The following is a 20,243-nucleotide window of genomic DNA, read 5'->3' as shown; positions in this document are numbered from 1 at the left end:
ACTACAAGATAGTGTTCATGTGTTGTTTTCTAAATGCTAACAAACAGTCATGCATACTCTTAATATTTTTGTCTGTGTGTTTTTTCTCCAGTTTCACATTTCAGCCTATGAAGACTCAGTAGCGGCTCACCTCACAAAGATCCTCAACTCTGAGCAGAACTCTGTGGTCATCTCCTCTGCCAAGTAAGTGTTTTGAATCAGCAGTCCAGAATCAACAGAAAATAACCAAACCCAACTGCAACAATCTGGGACAACACAAATTTGCAACTTTGAAACTGCAGAATTAAAAATAAGAAAGGACTGCACCAAAAGAGTAATATAGGAAAAGTCTGTAGATCATCAGCTTAGTCTTTACAATAGCCATCAGAGCTCTGATTGATCGCATCTTTTCTTTTTCATGCATTATACCACGAAACAATAATGTTTTCTTCCTGTTTCTTAGGATCCTGTGCGAAACAGTGAAGGATTTTGTTGCCAAAGTGGGAAAAGCCTATGAAAAAAGTACAGAGAACACTGATGAGTGTGACACTATGTCTCTCAAAGTAAGCCTGAAAACAGTGCAGTTAACATCCACCATCCGCCTGTGCTGAAAGGCCACTTCCTATATATTACATTTCTGCTAATTTGCCATCCTCTGAATGCTGCCACAGCACTCTCTCTATCTTTGTTTGTGTCCTCTCCTTGTGCCCACCAGTGTGCCATCCTGAATGAGAAACTGGACTCTCTCCTCCAGACCCTTAACACAGAGGACCAGGCTCTACCTCCACTTCCCCACTCCACTCCACCTATTGTAGAGGAGGAGCAGGAGGAGGAGGAGGAGGAAGAGGAGGAGGCCAGTGAGGAGAGCCTGACAGAGCTGAAGGGGAAGCTGGAGGAGCAGGAGACGGAGAAAGGAGGAGGAGGTTCCCCACACCAGCTGTTCAAAAGCAGGGAGCAGCTGATGCTCAGGGCCAACAGCCTGAAGAAAGCTGTGCGACAGATCATAGAACAGGCCGAGAGAGGTAACACATACTGAGTTGTTATAGAGGAAAAACCCTCCTAAACCCACCTTACTCAATTTTTTCTGTGAAGAAAAATGTATTAACTACCATTTCAGGCTGGCATACCTGTTTTGAAATTGCATGAGGAGCCGACTTTTGTGAGGACAAAGGCAGAAATCGACGCTTATCTGAAAGCAAAATTGCTTTTGTTCATGCAGAAGGTCATCTGCCTTATAATGATCTCCGTTGTTTGGTCAATGGAGATATCACCGTCTTTTTATTTATCACAACATCACTACTTATGAAATGCAATACATAGAAAGAGAAACTTGTAGAAGGATGTACTGTACATGCATTGTGGCATGTAATGCATAGCGTATTGTCTTTCTCCCGCCCCGTGTTTCCTCTGTTTAGTGGTTGATGAGCAGAACACCCATACAGAGGAGACCGAGCTGCCTTCTCCCCTGGAGTTCAGGAAGGACAGCGAGGAGGAGAACAGAGACAGCGAGAAGGACGAGGACACCAAAGAACTGGAAGCAGTGCCATGTAAGTGCACCACTGCTTCTGCTGCTGCTTCAGCCCTGTTTCAAATCCCTGACCTGTCTGGCCCTGTCCCGTTCCAAATCTGGGACCTGCTTGCACGCCTTTTACTTGCTTGGCCCTGATTTTTTTTCCATCCTGGGCTATTTCCAAAACACTTAACCTGCCCAGCCTTGCCTGTTTGATTTCCAAGTCTTCCACTTTGCCAGCTGGCATTGTTCTCAGTTCTGTCACTTTAAAGACATTTTGTTTAATTAGTGGTTGAGGCCTACTTTGAGAAGATATCTCATGCCTCATCTAGTGGATGTGTTAAAACTGATTCCCTGCCTCTTTTCTCTACTGAGAGAGGAAAACATTGCTCTTCTCACCATTTAGGCAAATATGAGGATAGACAAAGATATAAAAGCCAGTATTGTTCTCCTCTTAATGGTAAAAAGAAGAATGTTATTGTGAAAAAGTTGTAAAAGAAGATTACTTAGTGAAGCGAATAGATGCAAATGAGGTCACACAGGACTTAAATGTCGCCACCTTGTGGATATTGCACTCCATGCAACACAGACAACCAGACACATAGCTAATGGAAAAAAGCGCTGCTGACGCAAATCATGTTTCCTGTCATAAATAAACTCAAGGATTAATGCTGAAAGTGCATGGAGAAACCCTGCTCTCCTGTGATATTCCACCTCTTGCGCCAGGCTAAGCTGTTTATCTCTCCATCTTCAGTCTCCACAACAGTCTGTGGCAATGGAGAACTTCGTTAATAATGAATGATTGTACCTGTCGAAACTGTGCTGGCAGGGCAACTGTAAAGTCTGTGTGTGCATGATTATATGTGTCTGAATGTGTGTAATGTGTGCAGCTTTGTATGTGGATGCATGTTACTGTGTGTAAGTGTCTAGTGTGCCTCTTTGTGAGTGTGTGTGCATCGGCCACAGGATGTGTTATTGTCTTAGGGGCAGAAGTTCTTCCTGTTTATCATGGGGCTGCTTCCTTCCTTCCACACATTTTCCAGCCGTTGGAAGACTACGAGGTATCAGTCAAACCCTCTGCTTTGTATCCTCTCCATGTTTCCTCTTATTGCCTCCTTACTCCTTCCTGACCTGGACACTAATCAAAAAACACACTGAGCAAGTAGAGGATGTGAACAGAAGGGTTTGTTACTCGTGGTTTGGTCAAATCCACTTTTTAGTAAATGTCAGCCTCCCAGTCTGCCAGTCCCGCACGTATTTGTTTCCCCATAGGAATTCACATGATGTCAACGAGAGCAAAGTTGCTATGTGGCAAAGTGCAATGTTCAGAAACTGTCATCGTGCATTAAAATGGGAAAAATGCATAACTGCTGAAAGCTAAAAAGAAGGGAGGCAACGTGAAGCTATACTTACTCAGGGCTGTGAAACACTACCTAAGCATGCAGATTTCTAAATGAGACAAATATTTTTACAAACCTGTCAACAGTCAACCAAAATATATTTTAAATCTTCATGATTTTGGTAAGGTTGGCAAATTCAACTTGATACATTCTCAGCAACAACAATAAATTAAAAACCAAATCCTTCAGAGTAAAAGCATCATCTTCACAAATATATAAAAGTACTCTTGTTACCCTACACTGTATCCTTAAGAATTGTAGTGGTTTCAGACAGTTGGAGTAAATAGACATTGTACCTTGGGCATTTTACTCTCAAAATGTGGAATTGTGGAATGCACCTCTGTATCTAATTTCAAGGTCCAAAGTTTTTTTCACTTAGTACTTATTACCTTTTATAATTCCCTGCTTTTATTCTGAAGGCCAGAGTCCCCTACCAGAGGTCCTACTGTTTCTGGTGGAACATAGCAACACTAACATACAGTATGTTCAGTGTAATGTTAATTCAACAGTGTGGAGCTGAGCATAAATAAAAATGTGTGTCACCGTATTTCAATATCACCCACTGACTGTCACCTTCATTATATGGATTATTGTCAGTTCAGATGGCTTAAGAAGAAGATATTTGTTTGTTTTAAAAAGTAATGTCATTGTGTACCCTCTATTGTGTTTGCCCTAAGGAACCAGGAATTTGAACCACACATGTTTGAGTAGAAAAAAAGGAATGATAGTGTTGTGAATCTTTCTTTCTGTGTGTCCAGCTGCTAAGAGTCCCTGTTCTCCAACGGAGATGAGGGTGAGCCGCAGCACCCAGTCCTGTGGCTCCTTCACCATCACCCCCTTCACCACCAGCAAGGAGAACCTCCCTGTGCTCAACACACGCATCATCTGCCCTGGTAAACACTCACACACACACGACAAGACATTATATATATTTCAAAGCATGCATGCAACAAATTTCCCTTCACCTGACCTTAACAAAACACACAGGGACAGGATCACTCGGACATTTCAACTCAGCCTCTTGTGACAGATGACTGTGTGTGTGTGTGTGTGTGTGTGTGTGTGTGTGCAGGCTTGCGGGCAGGTCTGGCTGCCTCCATCGCTGGCAGCTCCATCATTAGCAAGATGCTGCTGGCTAACATCGACCCCTTTGGTGCCACACCCTTCATCGACCCCGACCTCGACTCACTGTGAGAGCCGTTTCTCTTCGTGTGTCTCCTCCCATTTTTGTCGCCGTTTGTCTGTTTGAAAATCTTTCTGGTTCTACTGTGTTTTCTCATCTTTCTCTCTCTGGCCAGTCATGTGCAAATCTATATCCACATCTCTCTCTCTCTGTGTTTCTGTTTGTCCTTGATATGTTTGTGTGTGAGTTTCAGCTTACTTAGTCTGTTTGTGTGGCTGTTTTTCCACCCAGAGAGGGCTACATGGAGAAGTGTGTGATGAACAACTACTTTGGCATCGGCCTGGATGCCAAGATCTCCCTGGAGTTCAACAACAAGCGAGAGGAGCATCCAGAGAAATGCAGGTGAGACACATTTCCCTTACCCCCAGGCATCTGTCAGCCATTGAGCAACAGATATTGTTATTGGCAATCAGCCATCAAGGGAATGTTTTTGTTTTTTTTATCAGTGAAAGCTGCTCTGTCGCCTGCATTTGTATTTACCAAGCATTTCTCAAGATGGAAGTGTCCAAGCTCAGAAGTCACTGGCATTCAGTTGGCTGAGGTGCATATTCAGCCAGATGTACTACATATATTATCATTAGTAAAGCTGATATTGCTTGTTTTCTTGTGTTCTGACTCTTAAAAAAAGAAATATAATCTCTGTAGGCTATAGTACTAGTGTCTGGGTGGTTTATAACTCTGTCAAACAACCATTCAATTCCAGCACAGTTTAAGATCTTTTCAGTTCATTTCACAAACCTTTCCATTTTCACCACACTGTTAATCTCACCCTCTGCTCCCCTCCTACACAGGAGTCGCACCAAGAACATGATGTGGTATGGTGTTTTGGGCACAAAGGAGCTTCTGCAGAGAACCTACAAGAACCTGGAGCAGAAGGTCCAGCTAGAGGTGAGAAAGGACAGAAGAACAGCAGAGAACATTTGCTTTTACTTAAAAAGTCTGGAAAATCAGACTGCATGTTGCATGCTCAGATTTTACTATGACTTTAGTCTAAAGAAACATCTACTGGAGATCTGTAGACCCAGGCAGCTGTGGGCAGGACCAATAAGCACGGTGTGGGGTGATTTAGTGAGGATGTGACTCACCACTTCTCAACACTCTTGAATCTCTTGAAACACTATCTAAGTGTTGTAGATGTAAGGTGAAGCATGATTCTGCAACTGCCCATCTTATTTCTCACCTCAAATTTATTCAGAAACAGCTGCCATGCTTCTCCAGTCTGAAAAAACACTTACAGCCCAGTGGATGGTGTGCTCATCTAGTCAGGTGTAGGAGAGTCATTTATTGATGTCACCCGCCAAAAAATAGTCTTCTGGCTTCGGGAGGCTGTTTAAGTTTAAACCCTTTTAAAAATTTGAAATTGTTCAAAATACCATACAGCACAAAGGTATTAACAATGTTGTACAGAATTATTTTCAACAAAATTTCATTTTCAGGCAGCTACAATTAAATAGTGATATTTACTAAAGGCAGAGTTGGATATTAAGGTAGACAAAATAAGGCAAATACCATGAAATGTATAGTTTTAGCACGGCAAAACGCCTGCTTAGACATTACTAATTAGGGTATACAGGAATGGTGTCAATGTTATTGCCAGTCTTAGATTGCCCATTTATACATCAGACATTTGTTCAATCAGAAATCTTTTTTTTTTTTTTTTTACAGCTTTATGACTCTTTTCTTTTGCTGTGAAACTGGCCTTGCAGTTAGATAAAGGTAGCAATGAAAGTTAGTAAAATATATTAGATTTGATGGTCATGAAACCTGCAGACACCCTGAGTTTCTCCTACAGACACATGTACCTTCCCTGCTCCTGTCACTTACTGGTCCAGCTGAGCTCTGCCTGGTTATTATTTGTCTTTCCCAGTGTGACGGCCAGTACATCCCACTGCCAAGCCTTCAGGGGATCGCAGTGTTAAACATTCCTAGCTACGCAGGCGGGACCAACTTCTGGGGAGGCACCAAAGAGGATGATGTGAGTACATTTATAGTACACTAGATGTTCTCACTGAACTCTGCGTAATGTTCCATCCTGCTGGAAGTGGATGGACTTAGATCACCTTTGGAGAAGAAAATGGGTGTTTTCCTCCTCAAGCCAATATCAGAAATTGGCCAGACTCCTTGGATTGAGGCTCCACCTCTCTCTTTTTGTCTCTCACTTGTTCTCTCTTGTTTTCTCTGTTGTTAACTGTGGGGAAAGACAGCCTGGATCCTGGTTTAACATGACCCTGACTGCCTGGAGGTGCAGGGGGAGGGATGGTTAGAGAGATAGTTGTGCTTGTTTGTTTAAGGCCCAGAGCACAAGGCCTGCTGAGGGATTAGTTTGCACATGCACACACACACACCCCTTAGTGAGCCCCTGCAGAGGTTACCCTTGGACACACACATATGGTATGTGCATTTGCCGTTATGTAACTGTTTTGCTGGAGAGGAGGAAACCGAAACAGGGAGAGGACATTTAGTTAAACTTAGTCATCATGTGCACACACACACACACATTACAATCAAAGTTTTCTCTTTGTTTTGAATAGACTTGTTTTGCAGTCTAATCATTCATTTTGACACATTGCAGCTGATCTGTAGTTTCACTATAAAACAAAGATTGAGTTTATTTGAAAATAGTTGAAATATACATTATTGACACCAACAACTGGTGATAAAGTTACATATCTCGCTTTTGTCACTGATCAACATGTTACCACCTCTACTTTAGCACTAAATGCAGTACAGAACTTTTTGTTGAACGTGTTTTGGTTTCCATCTAGTGGCCTAGGCTCCACACGACAACACATCTGATCATGTTCTTTGATCATTTCATCTGGGGGGAAATGTTACCTATCCAGCTTCTTTTTGTTTTGCTGAGCCACTCTCTCTATGTATTTGGGCAGATGCTGACTCCTCATTGCTTTGACCTTTTCACGGGCAGTTTGCTGGCAGAGATCAATACCAGAATTGTTGGAAGCCTCTTCTTTCAGAAACAATTCATTTCTCATTCAGGCTCCAGCTAAACTGAGCTGACAGGGCAAAATGTCTCCTTTGAGGCAGGTTTTTTCTTTTTACAAATATAGAGATAGGGAGGATTTGTGAACCCATATCACAATTACATTAAAGGATAAGGCTGGTGATATTTCATATTTTCTTATTGACAACAAATGTCATGACCAGACCAAAGCCAACAATGAATTAATCCTGTGGAGCCAAAATCTGATGTGCCATAGACTACGGAAAATATTGCTACCCAATATTGTGATAGCGATTTAAATTGTGAATTTTTTCCTATTAATTGTACAGGCAAATGTACATCTTCAGTAGGAACAAATGGATTTGGGACTTAGTGCCACAGAGGGAAGTCAAAAAGTACTGAGTGACAGATTATCGCATTGTTGAGTCTTTTCATGACAAAATAAAGAATAGCCAGCCTAAGCCTTTAAGAGAGATTTAAATGATTGGTTATACAGTACACAATCAATAGATGCAACATGGTACTGCGCATACACTTCCTGAATGTCATTATTGTGTTGTGCAGATCTTCTGCGCCCCGTCATTTGATGATAAGATCCTGGAAGTTGTGGCTGTGTTTGGGAGCATGCAGATGGCTGTGTCCAGAGTCATCAAACTGCAACACCACCGCATAGCACAGGTGAGAACAGACACTACAAACTATATGAAAAGAAAATACACATATATATAAGAATATGGGCATCTAATCTGAGCCTCTCTGCCCGAATCAGTGTCGAACAGTGAAGATTACGATCCTGGGCGACGAGGGGGTTCCCATTCAGGTGGACGGTGAGGCCTGGATCCAACCGCCTGGAGTCATCAAGATCCAGCACAAGAACAGAGCTCAGATGCTCACCAGAGACCGGGTGAGAAAGAGGGAGGGAGGGAGGGGAAGTGGAGCTCAGTGAGGAGCAGTAGGTGTCTGAAAAGTTTGGAGAATAAAATGAACATGAGTGAGGAGGTTGGGCTTTGGTTGAGAGTCATGCTGGTAGATGGACAAAGCTTTCCAAGAATTGTGTTACATGATATATGCTTATTCTTTGATTTTCCCCCGCAGGCGTTTGAGAACACATTGAAGTCATGGGAGGACAAGTTGAAGTATGATAAGCTTCCTTTGCGGCCTCACCTCTACCCACAGCAGTCTGTGGATCTGGCTACAGAGGAGGAGGCCGCCCTGGTGCAGATGTGCGCTCGAGCTGCAGAGGAGCTCATTACAAGGTAAACATGTCCTCCCATGAATATCATGTCTCACTCTGCAAGTCCACAGGCTTTACAGATATATGAAGAATCCAGGAAATCACCATTTAGTTTTTTTTTATCATGAATCGTGCCCACTGACATGTGCTCTGTCTATTCACAGGATATGTGAGGCTGCGAAGACCAATGGGCTTTTAGAGCAGGAGCTGGCTCATGCTGTTAATGCCTCATCTCACGCCATCAACAAAACACACCCGAAGTTCCCAGAGGTCAGCTATCAACATGAATCACACAACATATAGCGGTTTTCATTCTAGGATGAGCACTGGAATGTTTCTGTGTCGTTTGCTTAGCTGCTTTTTAGAGTTTAAGACAATTTAAAGCCATGTTTTCTTGAACAGGTCTCAAGAAAACGGTAAACCCACTTGTTGTGCCTTGTAAATAAAACATATCACGTACTTGCCTCTAGAGGTCACTGAGTCTAAGGTTTAAGTTAAACCTGTTGCACACATTGTTTATCTAAAGTTGAGGGTCTTAGAGAGGAGTCAAATTGTTTAAGGGGTGATTTTTACTTAATATCTTTCTCTATGTATGGTGTTACAGACTAATCGTGCGTGTGTGTGTGTGTGTCTATGCAAAGAGTTAGTCATACATTTACAGGCTAAGCTATAAGCAGTAGTCAAACAAAACAAAATAATAATAAATAAATAAAAATGTAGATATAAAAATGTGTATTTTAGGACCATTACCCAGTGTTGTTTTATGTAAAGTAGGTTCTGTAATTAAAATAGTCACGCCAAAGATAATGTCTTTTGTTCTAAGTAATGTTTTTTCTAACTTAGCAGTTAGTGAAAATTGAATTTAAAAAACCAAGACCAATATTTCAATTTTGAAGAAAATCTAAAAATGTCATTTACAACAAAAGCCAATACTATATGTGTTATTATGTAGTATTATGTGGCATTCTGCGATCCTGTGAATTACCTGTATTGTTAGCTTTTTAAAACAAGCTCATGCCATCAGTTTTAGGTGCACTCACTTTGATTGTTTGAAACTAGTCTGAAAAGTCTAGTTTGACTGAACCTGTTTTGACATGAAGCGAAGCTATTCAAATGCTCAAAATGAGAAACAGCTTCCAGAATTGTTATAGAAAATATGCTTGTACTGTTGTTGTTGTAAATACTGTATACTAAATAACAGTTGTGTCTCGTTTCCAGAGTCTGACCAGAAACACAGCGATAGAGGTGGCCAGCACTGTCAAGGCTCTGTACAACGAGACAGAGTCTCTTCTGTTGGGCCGAGTCTCTCTGGTGAGTTATTATGGCTGTAATGGCAAAATGGCTGCCGTGCATCACCCAGGTGGGTGCTACACATTGGTGGTAGTTGAGGTGAGTTTCTCCTCTTCACTGTCAGCGCTTTGAGTATATTTGAGCGCTATATACCTATATATAATCCATTGTTATTATTATGGAGACTTTATCGTTATATTCATGACTTTATTTTACTTTTACTCCACATTATTTAATGTTTCAATCATACTATGTTGTTAAATGATAATTCTGGTTTATTTTAAGTTGGGGTCTTATTTTCGTAGTTCCTTGTACAGTGTGCTGCGTGTAGCTGACCTCGGCTTGTGTTTTCCCCCTTGCAGCAACTGGATCCGCCAGAGGAGGAGCAGCTGTCCAGTGCTCTGCAGAGTGCGGAGTTGGAACTGGGCAAACTGGGAGAGATCCCCTGGCTCTACCATATACTGCAGCCCAATGATGAGGAGGTAAGCAGCCTCAGCAAACACCGACACACGCACGAACATGTACACACAATATTACTGACATTCTGTTTTACTCCTGCCTCTCATAACTAAGAGCTATCTGCACACACATACTGTATGTCTTGAGTGTAACATGGCTCCAGGTAACGGGAGAGCTGAATAGCTAAATGAAAGGCTATAGGTTGACTGTGCTTATGTACCAGGACCACACTCTGGGTTACGGCAAGAGGAACAGTCGCAGCAGCATGTTTCGCATAGTGCCCAAGTTCAAGAAGGAGAAGGCCACAAAGAAGATGAGCCCTCAGTCAGGTAGGGCTGCGCCCACTTTGCCCTCAGTAGTGAGCGGACTGGACAGACAGACTGCTCACTTAAATCTGCTCAGGATGGGGAATCAGAGTCTGTCCCAGCTGCCAAGGGGATTTGACGGGGAACATCATTTACACTGCCGGCTCTGTCCGCCTCACAATGTAGTTACATTACATGATCGTTACTGCCTTTTTATTTGAAAGAATGGTAGCATTACATCAAAACGCACTGAATGACAAACTGAAAGCTCAAATGTTGCTGTGGCTCAAATAATTCTACATAAGAGGCTAAGTGAGATTTGATCTGTCAATCATAGTATGGCGTTTAAGTTCAAATAGTTTGGATGTTGTTTTGTTTAGCAGCTACAGAAATCTTTTTTTTGTGTGGTCAAATACGTCACATGACACACTCAGATTATTAAACACTACAGCTGGAAGTGCTACCATCCTTCATTCATTCATTGATACTTTATAACTGACCTTAATGACGAAGATGCACATTCACACACACAAAAAATACAAAAAACTTGGTTCTTCCAACAATCGTCATGGTTACCTTTCACCATGCCCCTCGCTACCATCATATTACAATCCATGCATAAAGGTACTACTGCATTGTAATATCCTGGCAGAAACACAAAGAATGGGTGTGTGTTTGAGGTGTTATATCCCACAGTCTGACCCTAACCATCAACACCCCCTCCCCTCCATTCATGCTCATCCAGCTGTCAACATTGCTTCAGAAGGCGCAAAGTCAGGAGAAGAACAAGGCTGCACCAAGGGAGCGCCTGCAAGGATCCAATATTACTTTTGAACACAAACCAGAAATCAACTAAAAGAAGTCAATATCGGATTTCTAGATGACCAAACAGTCCACTCTAACTTGATGCTTGTTGCTGCATACTAAGTGGGTTTATGTTTTATACATAATAGGAATAATAAGTATATGTTCAACAGTCAGATCAGGTTTAAGAGTGAAAGCCCTTCCTCTCATCGCGGGTCGGTTCCTGATTAGTTCGGCTGTATTTCCTGCAGGCCGTACAGGCTTCCGCCTCCTTTTACCGCCTCCTTTTTCTGTGTGTTCTGGTTTTGGTCGATGGTTTGCATGTCCCCAGCCTTCCTGGAACAGCATTGGCCACTGCCTTGTTCTGACCAACCTTTGGCCTTTGTCAAACTCCTCCCTCTTCTGCCAGCTGCCGCCACTGCTCTCCCTCTTCCCTTCCTCTCTGATGCACTCCATCCATTTTTCCCCCTCATTTCCTTTAGTGATTTACCCCAATTTGTACCCATTTGTGAGGTTGTGTGTGTGTGATGACACATTCACATATATTTGCTGTGAGAGAGAGAGAGACAAGCAGTTGTGTGAAGTGTGAGAGCAACAGTTTTTGGTGTGTGGCAGTGTGTGCGCATACCAATGAGGCGCCCTGAGCCTCTCTCTGCTCTGCTCTGTGTGTGTTTGTGTGTTTGTGTGTATGTGTGTAGTGGAGAGATGGGGCACAGAGGAGGTGGGTGTCTGGCTGGAACAGCTGAGCCTGGGGGAGTACAGAGACACCTTCATCCGACACGACATCAGAGGTTCGGAGCTACTGCACCTGGAGAGGAGGGACCTGAAGGTACACACACACACTTGTTACCACACTTCAATCCCTCAGTGAATCTGTGTGAACCCTCTTGTCTGACCCACAATCAACTCTTTCTCTCTGTCTCCTCTTAGTCTACTGTATTTCTTATGCTCTTTAACCTGTTAGATGTCTCCCTGTTTTGCCACCTCTCTGCACTGCATTGCTCTGCTTGGCTTCTACTGTCTGATCGTTGCTTGGTGAAAGAGACTCGCTGTAACCCACTAACACTGTGTATCTGCTGAAGAGGGGAAGCCTACAGGGACAGGGATGGGCTGGGAGTGGAGAGACCAAACTGAGCTGGGCTGGTTGTCGAGGGCCAAAAATGCAAAGTCAGGCAGTGAGTTGTGATATTTAAACTGGCTCAGCTCAGATCTGCGTGAATCTGTTTAAAAAAAAAAGATACAGTCCCGAGGAGTTTACGGGAGACTGAAATGAGTTGGTGTCATGTGTCTTTACACAAATATACAAACATGCACAGGTCACACATTCACACGCGTTCAGTAGAATGTGTTCTGATCCGTGGGACGATTGATGCCTTCCTCCTCAAAGCGTAGGTGTATACCACCACCGTTGTCGTGGAAACAATGTTGCCACCCTTCTTGACGTACAAAAGGAAAACTGACAAAAACATGAGCGTGACTAAAGGGAGCACGGACACTCGTACGTGTCATGTTGGACTTGAATGTTATTCTCTTCTTCTACATCTATGAAGAATTGTATTTCTCCTGTTTTCTTGCTAACAATGCAAGAACTTCACTAATGATATCATCATGACATGCATACATAAATCAGTCAGATGGGCCATACCACAGTTCACAGGTGCTTAGTCCATACCCGCCTTAGGAAAAAGCATTGATATTACCCAGTTGTCATGCGAACCTCCAGGTTCAGGTTACATTGCCAGTGTGAAATCACCCTAAATGTATCACAAAACAATAAATGTGTCTGAGTACAGTAAACTCATCCTAAAAAAATCAATCAATCAATGAAAAAGCAACTGTTGCTATGAAATTAGAAACAGAAATCAGAGCCTGACAGAGACTGGATTTTTGATGCAGATACCAATATCAATATTCAGGAGTTATATAAATATGATAACAAGAACATTTTGGGCATAAATCCATAATATACCTGTACACCTGTGTTTTTTCTATATCAGTGCCCCTCATTCCATCGTCTTACACTTTCAATCAGTCAGTCATCTCGTTTGTCCAATTTGCTGTGTTGCTTTCCTGTTTTATTATCATGGATAGAAGTACAGCTGAAATGATTAGTCGATTAATCGTCTGTTCAATCAACTCAAAATCCAGTTTAAAAAAAACTGTAATTCTATGTTTGTAAATTGAATATCTTTGGATTTTTAGTTAGTCAGACAAAACAAGGACTTTAGAATATGCCAACTTGGGCTCTGGGAAATTGTGATGGACATTTTTTGACAGTTTATAGACTAAACGTTTAATCATGAAAATTATTGACAGATTAATCAATAATGAAAATAACCTTAAGTTGCAGCCCTGGATAAAAGGTAATGTTCAGCAGCAAACAGCAGACAGACACAGTTAGTGACAAGCTGGAGAACATAGTGGAGCATTTAGCAGCTAAAGAGCCAGATTTTTCCCTCAGGAGCTGCTGGAGACCAAAAACAGAGCTAAAAGGAGAGGGAACATACTTACATTGATCAAGTGGACAGAAACACGACCCGAAATGAATGCTAATATTGTCGTGTCTCTCTTTATAGTTTCCAATTTGGAATATCTAACAGCAACAGTACATGGAAATCAATAAGACTAAGAGTCTCACAGTGGTGAGCTAAATGCTAATTCAGCATGCTAACACAATGAAAATGCTAACATGCTGATATTACGCATGTTTACCATGTTCACCATCTTAGTATAGCGTGTTAGTATGCTAACATTTGCTAATTAGCACTAAAAACAATTTTTAGCTTAGACTAATTGGAATGTCATTAGTTTAGCAGGTATCTGGTTTATCACCAACATTTCATAAAGTATTCAATTAAAATTTTGACCTGATGATGGCAATATGAATGGCTCTACCAAATATCATGGCAGTTCATTTAATAGTCATTGAGACATTTCACTCAAAACCACAATTGCCAACCTCACGGTGACGCTAGAGAAGGCTCACCAAAGTCATTCCGATTCATCCTCTGAGCACCATGGATATCTGTGCTAAATTTCATGGCAATCCATCCAATAGTTGTCGAGATATTTCCGTCTGGACCAAAGTGGTCGGCCGTCCGACAGACGGACCGACACTGCCATCCATAGAGCCACTCCGCTAGCGTGGCTAAAAACTTGTTTCACTTGTAGAGAATCTGTTTTTATTCTTCTAGTTTGTGTTTAGTTTACCATTCAGGTGTGCTGCTTTGAGACAGGCAGCAAAACTTTAATTCACCCCCATTAGGGATTATATAAGATTCCCAAGTAGGTGTACTCTTAAAACTTAATGAATGACGATCAATTATGGTTGTTTTCGCCTTGATACAATTCATATCTGACACATTAATCACATTAAATGCATCACCCTAAAGGCCAGTGTTTGGTTTTAATGCTTGACTCGCAATAGACCTTTCTCTTCTTGTTTCTCCTCAGGATCTGGGGATATCGAAAGTGGGTCATATGAAGAGAATTCTCCAGGGAACTAAGGACCTGGCCAAGGCATCCATGGTTGACCTCTAACCCGGACGCAGACGCTACCGGAGAGAGGGGAAACAAACATTCCCCCTACATCAGTGGAAGAGTTTGGGAGCACCATAGGCGGTGAAGGATATGATAGTTATTCAAGGAGAGCTGGATTTTATCCCTCTGCTGAGAAAGCCTTTGTGATGTTGTTAACAAGATACATTAGTGTGTGTGTTTGTGCTTTGGTGCCAAAATGGCAGTTGAGAAAGCTGATAGAAGAGCAAAAGGAAGTCATGGATCCTCACAAAAAAAAAAGCCATTTCTAAGTTAATAACCATTCATAGCACACAATCAGGTATGCAACTAACCATACTGTTGACAGTGGACTTGTTGTCTAGATTGTGATAACAAACTAGTAGCAAAACCAGGATTTACATGAGTGTGGGATTAAGTTTCAGAGTTCAGTGCGGCAGCGTGTAAAAATGTGATGTTTGCTGGATCTCTGCCTCACATCACAGAGCTGCAGAAGCGTTAAAGCAACCTTCGGGGTTTAGCAGCGCTGCTGTTCAGTGGAGACAGAGAAGATACACTCACATCATCACATCACAGTCTAGGTGGTAATCTGGAAGGTATGGTGTCTGAAAACTGACAGTGGGATACTGTCGCATGCTATGCTTGCTCAACTTTAAATATGTTTAATTGCATGATTAGTGTCTTGATTTTTTTGCGTGCAAAATAACACTTGAACAAGTTTTACATGACTTAAGTATTACGATGCCATTTGTTACTACTGAAAGCATCCTTTTGGCCTAAGTCAAACTTTTTTCCTAGCTTTAATTTTAAATTATTTAGTTTGCATGATAATGATGTGTCAAAGATTTGTGCCATATTTTCAGTCATTTAGTGTAAAATGTGCTTTATTGATAGAAATCATAAGAAGTTTTAAAAAAGCTGTTGATGAGGTATGAATATATGGAATTGATATCTGTAAGTTGACACGTTCTCTGTGGATGTGAAAATCAGTACCAAAGTGAATGTCTAAGAAAACATGATCATCTGATGACTTTGTTCAGAGCTCACGTCTTAATTTAATAGGCCAGTTAGGTCTTAGGTCTTGATTCCATTTAAGGTGGGAAAAAGGTTAGTATTAGTCAGGAAGAAAGTAAAATTGTTGGTCTGAAGCCAACCACATATACTGTAGGGTAGGAATACTTAAAAGGCACTTTTTACTTCTTGCTTTATGCAAGTGCAAATCCTCATATCATTACATAGAATTAACGGTTCACCTCAACTTTTTAACTTTTGGCAATTTAACACAGTATTTAACACTAATGAGAATAGGAGTTAGATATCGGTTTTGAATATTTAATAGAGCAGTTGATCTGCGGCCTGCATAGCATTGTTCAAGCGCAGCTTTTTTTTCCCTTTTAAATTACAAGTGAGATGTTGATAGAACATTACTTTTACTTGTTAGTTTCTTTTAAGACTGGTGGCATTACAGGGTATATTTCTAAATGTGATGCTAACTTTGTGTGTGTATATATATATATATATATATATATATATATATATATATATATATATATATATATATATGCACTGTATATACAGTATACCAGTGTATGCAAACAATGTTTGTAAGTGTTGTAGTCTAATGTATTTGTAGATTGCTGACATGGCATGCATTGTCAACAGCTTACACATTTGATAGTGTATATTACACCATAACAATTGTGTATTGTTGAATCTCTTGTACATGATAATGCTGTTGTATTCTAATGATGGTGCAATATTTTATCTCTTGTTTTGATACTGTCTCTGCAGCTTTCCGACATAATTCTCAGTGGGGGGAAAACCTTGAAAGAGTTTTTTTGTACATGTACTCCTCCTCAAGGTTTGGGGATTAGATTTTAAAAGGTAGACCCGTAGACAGACTGCTTTTTCTTACGGACTCCAAATTTCTTCCAGCGGTTCACTAGTTTGTAGTTTTGCTCCTTTGTGCTTCCAAGATGATACACTAAAGTAGGACTGTGTCAATGAATGAGTAGAATGGGCAGACATGACTGTTGTGTTAATATGTAATATGTGTTTGGGTGTGTCTACTACAACAGTGGCATATTGTACCTTATCAGCAACTGTATACTTACCATTGCCAACCAATTTTATCATGTAATATCAACGCTGATAAATTAGTTTTCCCCCTTTGGAGAATAATTTGTTGCTTCTATGTTGGTGTTAATTCTGCCTTTTTGCCTCTCGGAGTAAAGTGTCTTTTGTTAAGAATTTGTTTAAAAACCTACTTTTTTTTTTTAATTAAATATCGAGTGCTAAAATTTAAGAAGGCCACTAATTTAATTTAATCAGCATCCATTAAAGTATCCTAAATAATAATAAAATATGAGTGAATCAGGGGCTGATGATTGACAGTAGTCATGTATTGTCTCAAATATCCCACCAGAGGGCGATCTATTACATCTCGCCTCTCCACAGTCCCTGAGTCACATTGACAAACAGCACGATTTTACAGTTCCTTTTGCCGACAATCAGTTGTCAGACTACTGTGTTCAGTATGCTGTAGTGTTGCTCATTGGCATGCAGAAGCGAATAAGCCTATAAATCAAGTTCTAATCCAAGATAAATTACGTGTCATCGTTCATCCTGCAACTCATAGCCAAAGATAGCCCATTTTATTGCACATCTGTCTGACTGAAGATCATTTAGTCTCATGAACAGAGCTCTGCCTTTTATTCATTTAGTATATCAGATTCATTGTTAACTATCTGATGACAGTTGGCCTTTTTCTAACCAGAAACTCTGGATATAGGATTTGTCTAAGTTGAAGCCTTTCTGTTAGTATGTGCTTTAAATGGAGCAATATAGTAGAACTGCTGTACGCTGCCTTGTTCCTGCTCATTAAGATTGGCCTCACATCCATTTAATCTTCATCATGTCAGTCACCAAACTGAATCCACTAATACTGTTGCAGTTCCTGAACAGTGTCTGTCTATGTTTATGTTCTCTGTGTGTCCAAAGTGTCCGCCTGCGTTCTCTAAATCTCAAGTGTTTTGGTTCCAGGCGAGAGAATGCTTGACCTTTCCATACAAAGTGGAAGTAGCCACCTTTCTCCCTTGCTGTGTTTTCCAGTGGTCTGTAAATAATGCTGCAAACTGCCTGGTTTTTTTTTTTTTTCAAAAACCAACAAAACCCATGCAAGGATCTCTAAAAGACAGGATGAGATATAGTCTTTGACATGGTTCGCAACGTGATGGGAGAAAAGTGAGTTTCATTTGTTTACATTATGTTTACAATGGCACAGTTTTAATTTTTAAGAATATATATGTAGGTATAAACAATATTTGCATATTTATTGCCTAAGGTTAAATGATATGATGTGTATTGTGTTTTCACATTTGGAATATAATGTTACAGTTGTCACCTGTATTACTATCTGGATGATTTTGGTAAAGTAGTTGATAATTTTTATGACTACTAAGTGACTGTTTTCTGTGCCTTTTTATGGTTAGAATGCATGGTTAACTATTTATTACAATTTGGAGTCACTGAGATGTGTATTTTTGTATTCTGAATAAATAAATGGTCCAGCTTTTGTTGTACATTTTTAAGGTGCCTTAAAATAGGCTACCTATTCATATCTCTCTTCTTCAATAAAACCAAATACATATGCAGTGCGTTTCTGCCTCATTTCTATTTGATTACACTCCCAGGGAAAGAATCAGTGGTATAAAATGTCAAACATCTTAAGGGAATAAAGAGTGCACACATAGAAATAGCAGTTTTGCGCCGTCTCAAGTGAAAAAATCTAAAATTCTAAAGTTCTCTATAGTGCCATAGGATAAATCGGTTGCGGCAAACAAATTATATGTGGCATTGCAAAGTTTCATAACCAAACGTTGAATAGCTACCTTGTGACTTAAGACTGTGGGCCATTTGTGACATTTGAAGTTCTTTTGGAACACCCACATCCCTGAGCATTTCTCTCCACGTCCTCTCTTCTGATGAAACTTTTCTCTGCCGTCATCTTCTCTCATTCTAGAAATGTGTTCAGCAGCTCATTTTACTTTGAGTCAATGTTTTTTTTTTTTTACTCATGTCATCTCACTTCATCACTATAGCAACATGTTGGTTTTTTTTTCCATATACTGTCCATTCTCTTCCACCTATGTTTCACCAATTGTCAACAAGGAGGAGTCACCTCAACTTTTGGTCTCCCGAGAAGCAAAGACTCGATTGTGAAGCACGTGGAATCTGTCCAAGTTTCATATACCGTGGCTGGTGATGTTCCCACAGCAAACAGAAGTTTCCAGGATGAGCAGGTTTTGTGTTCAAACAAATGGAGCCGACTGGTTAAGACAGAGACAATCTACGTGAAAATACAAGAACTGAAAAGATGATGTTAAGGAAATGAAAACATATGGGAAACCATTTTAACATTTAGTTGTCAGGCTTGGGTTATTAACCCTTTCAAAGTCTCACAGAGTAAAAAGCAATAAAAATCTGTTTTATTGCGCTTCTTAGTTCATTTAGGCAATAACAACAAACGGACAACGTTCTCTTTAACTGGCCACACAGTTTTTAATTATTAGATGTTTACCAGACGGTCGAGATGTCAATAACTTCCTGGAAGCCACCTGAGAAGGTTTGGTTTTTAAATCTGCAGTGTCATCTGTTTTTTGGCCTTACCAGAAAACTTCAACCAAGTCTAATAATCTGGTTAATCTGCTACACTTAACTTGACAGCACTCATTCTTACACTATTACTTCCTACTTATATTATTACATTGTATTATACCGTACATACTTATCAACCTGTACTTCCACTTGGGTACTTTCACTTATTTTAGCTTTATACTTATATCCACTTTGTACTTAATTGATCTTAGCTGTATTGTAGTGTATTATATTTTGATTTGCTTAGAACTTCTATTCCTGTGTGCACTGACGTGACAGTGAGCAGCTGTAACGACAGAGTTTCCCCTCGGGGATCAATAAAGTGTTTCTGATTCTGATTCTGAGAGATGGCTCGGTCGGGTTGTGTTAAGAACAACAAATGATCAACAAAATGATTGAACAACCCATTAAAAGATCTATAAATTGCTACTTGGAAATGACGATTCTTTCCTGTTTTCACCCCAGAAAAATCAAAGAGCTTTAATTTCCTCGTATGCATTTTAGATTTTGGTTAACTTTCTTCTAATTTTCTGCAAGAAATATGAATATTCATAAACTGTTAAGGACTGAACAGTAGGCCATAATAACTGATTCACAAGACAGAATTAATTACATGGGAAGAATCAAAATAACTAAACACTAATAAATGTTACAAGAGCATAGCATCAGCAGATTCAGTGATAAAGCTGTGTAAATGTACACATGCAAAACAACAATTTGCATTTGCAGCAAGTGCCATAAATTAGTTTCAAGCAGCTATAGAATTAATTAAAATGTATATATACTGAACACCAGCATTGATACCCATTGAATGTTTAATTAATGATATATCATATTTTAGCATTTCAGTTTTTTCACTATTATTTTTGTATATTGTATATTTTTGTCTGCTGTAGCATCAAATAAAATTCTATAAAACATAAATGTAAACATCAAACACATGTT

At 40.3% G+C, this 20,243-nt stretch overlaps 1 protein-coding gene across 17 annotated transcripts in view; it reads left to right on the top strand.

The window, feature by feature from the left end:
- dgkh (diacylglycerol kinase, eta) overlaps nucleotides 1–18,295 on the top strand; it is a 59,591-nt gene extending 41,296 nt beyond the window's left edge. For 12 of the 17 annotated variants that reach the window (XM_044216877.1, XM_044216880.1, XM_044216882.1 and 9 more), the window contains 18 exons: nucleotides 92–183; nucleotides 443–542; nucleotides 695–1,001; nucleotides 1,395–1,526; nucleotides 3,648–3,782; nucleotides 3,962–4,079; nucleotides 4,304–4,414; nucleotides 4,864–4,960; nucleotides 5,940–6,047; nucleotides 7,599–7,712; nucleotides 7,804–7,938; nucleotides 8,130–8,290; nucleotides 8,433–8,538; nucleotides 9,487–9,579; nucleotides 9,921–10,040; nucleotides 10,241–10,346; nucleotides 11,825–11,955; nucleotides 14,580–18,295. In XM_044216877.1, coding sequence (XP_044072812.1) covers nucleotides 92–183; nucleotides 443–542; nucleotides 695–1,001; nucleotides 1,395–1,526; nucleotides 3,648–3,782; nucleotides 3,962–4,079; nucleotides 4,304–4,414; nucleotides 4,864–4,960; nucleotides 5,940–6,047; nucleotides 7,599–7,712; nucleotides 7,804–7,938; nucleotides 8,130–8,290; nucleotides 8,433–8,538; nucleotides 9,487–9,579; nucleotides 9,921–10,040; nucleotides 10,241–10,346; nucleotides 11,825–11,955; nucleotides 14,580–14,666 — 2,253 coding nt within the window. In that variant the 3' untranslated portion in view covers nucleotides 14,667–18,295. Of the gene's footprint in view, nucleotides 1–91; nucleotides 184–442; nucleotides 543–694; nucleotides 1,002–1,394; nucleotides 1,527–3,647; nucleotides 3,783–3,961; nucleotides 4,080–4,303; nucleotides 4,415–4,863; nucleotides 4,961–5,939; nucleotides 6,048–7,598; nucleotides 7,713–7,803; nucleotides 7,939–8,129; nucleotides 8,291–8,432; nucleotides 8,539–9,486; nucleotides 9,580–9,920; nucleotides 10,041–10,218; nucleotides 10,347–11,824; nucleotides 11,956–14,579 lie in introns of all 17 variants that reach the window. The other 5 variants (XM_044216875.1, XM_044216888.1, XM_044216872.1 and 2 more) reach the window with 4 other exon arrangements.
- Nucleotides 18,296–20,243: the final 1,948 nt, after the last annotated feature.

The sequence above is a fragment of the Siniperca chuatsi genome, linkage group LG12 (assembly GCF_020085105.1).
Source record: "Siniperca chuatsi isolate FFG_IHB_CAS linkage group LG12, ASM2008510v1, whole genome shotgun sequence".
Classification (NCBI taxonomy): domain Eukaryota; kingdom Metazoa; phylum Chordata; class Actinopteri; order Centrarchiformes; family Sinipercidae; genus Siniperca; species Siniperca chuatsi.
This window is presented reverse-complemented; position numbering and strand designations above follow the sequence as displayed.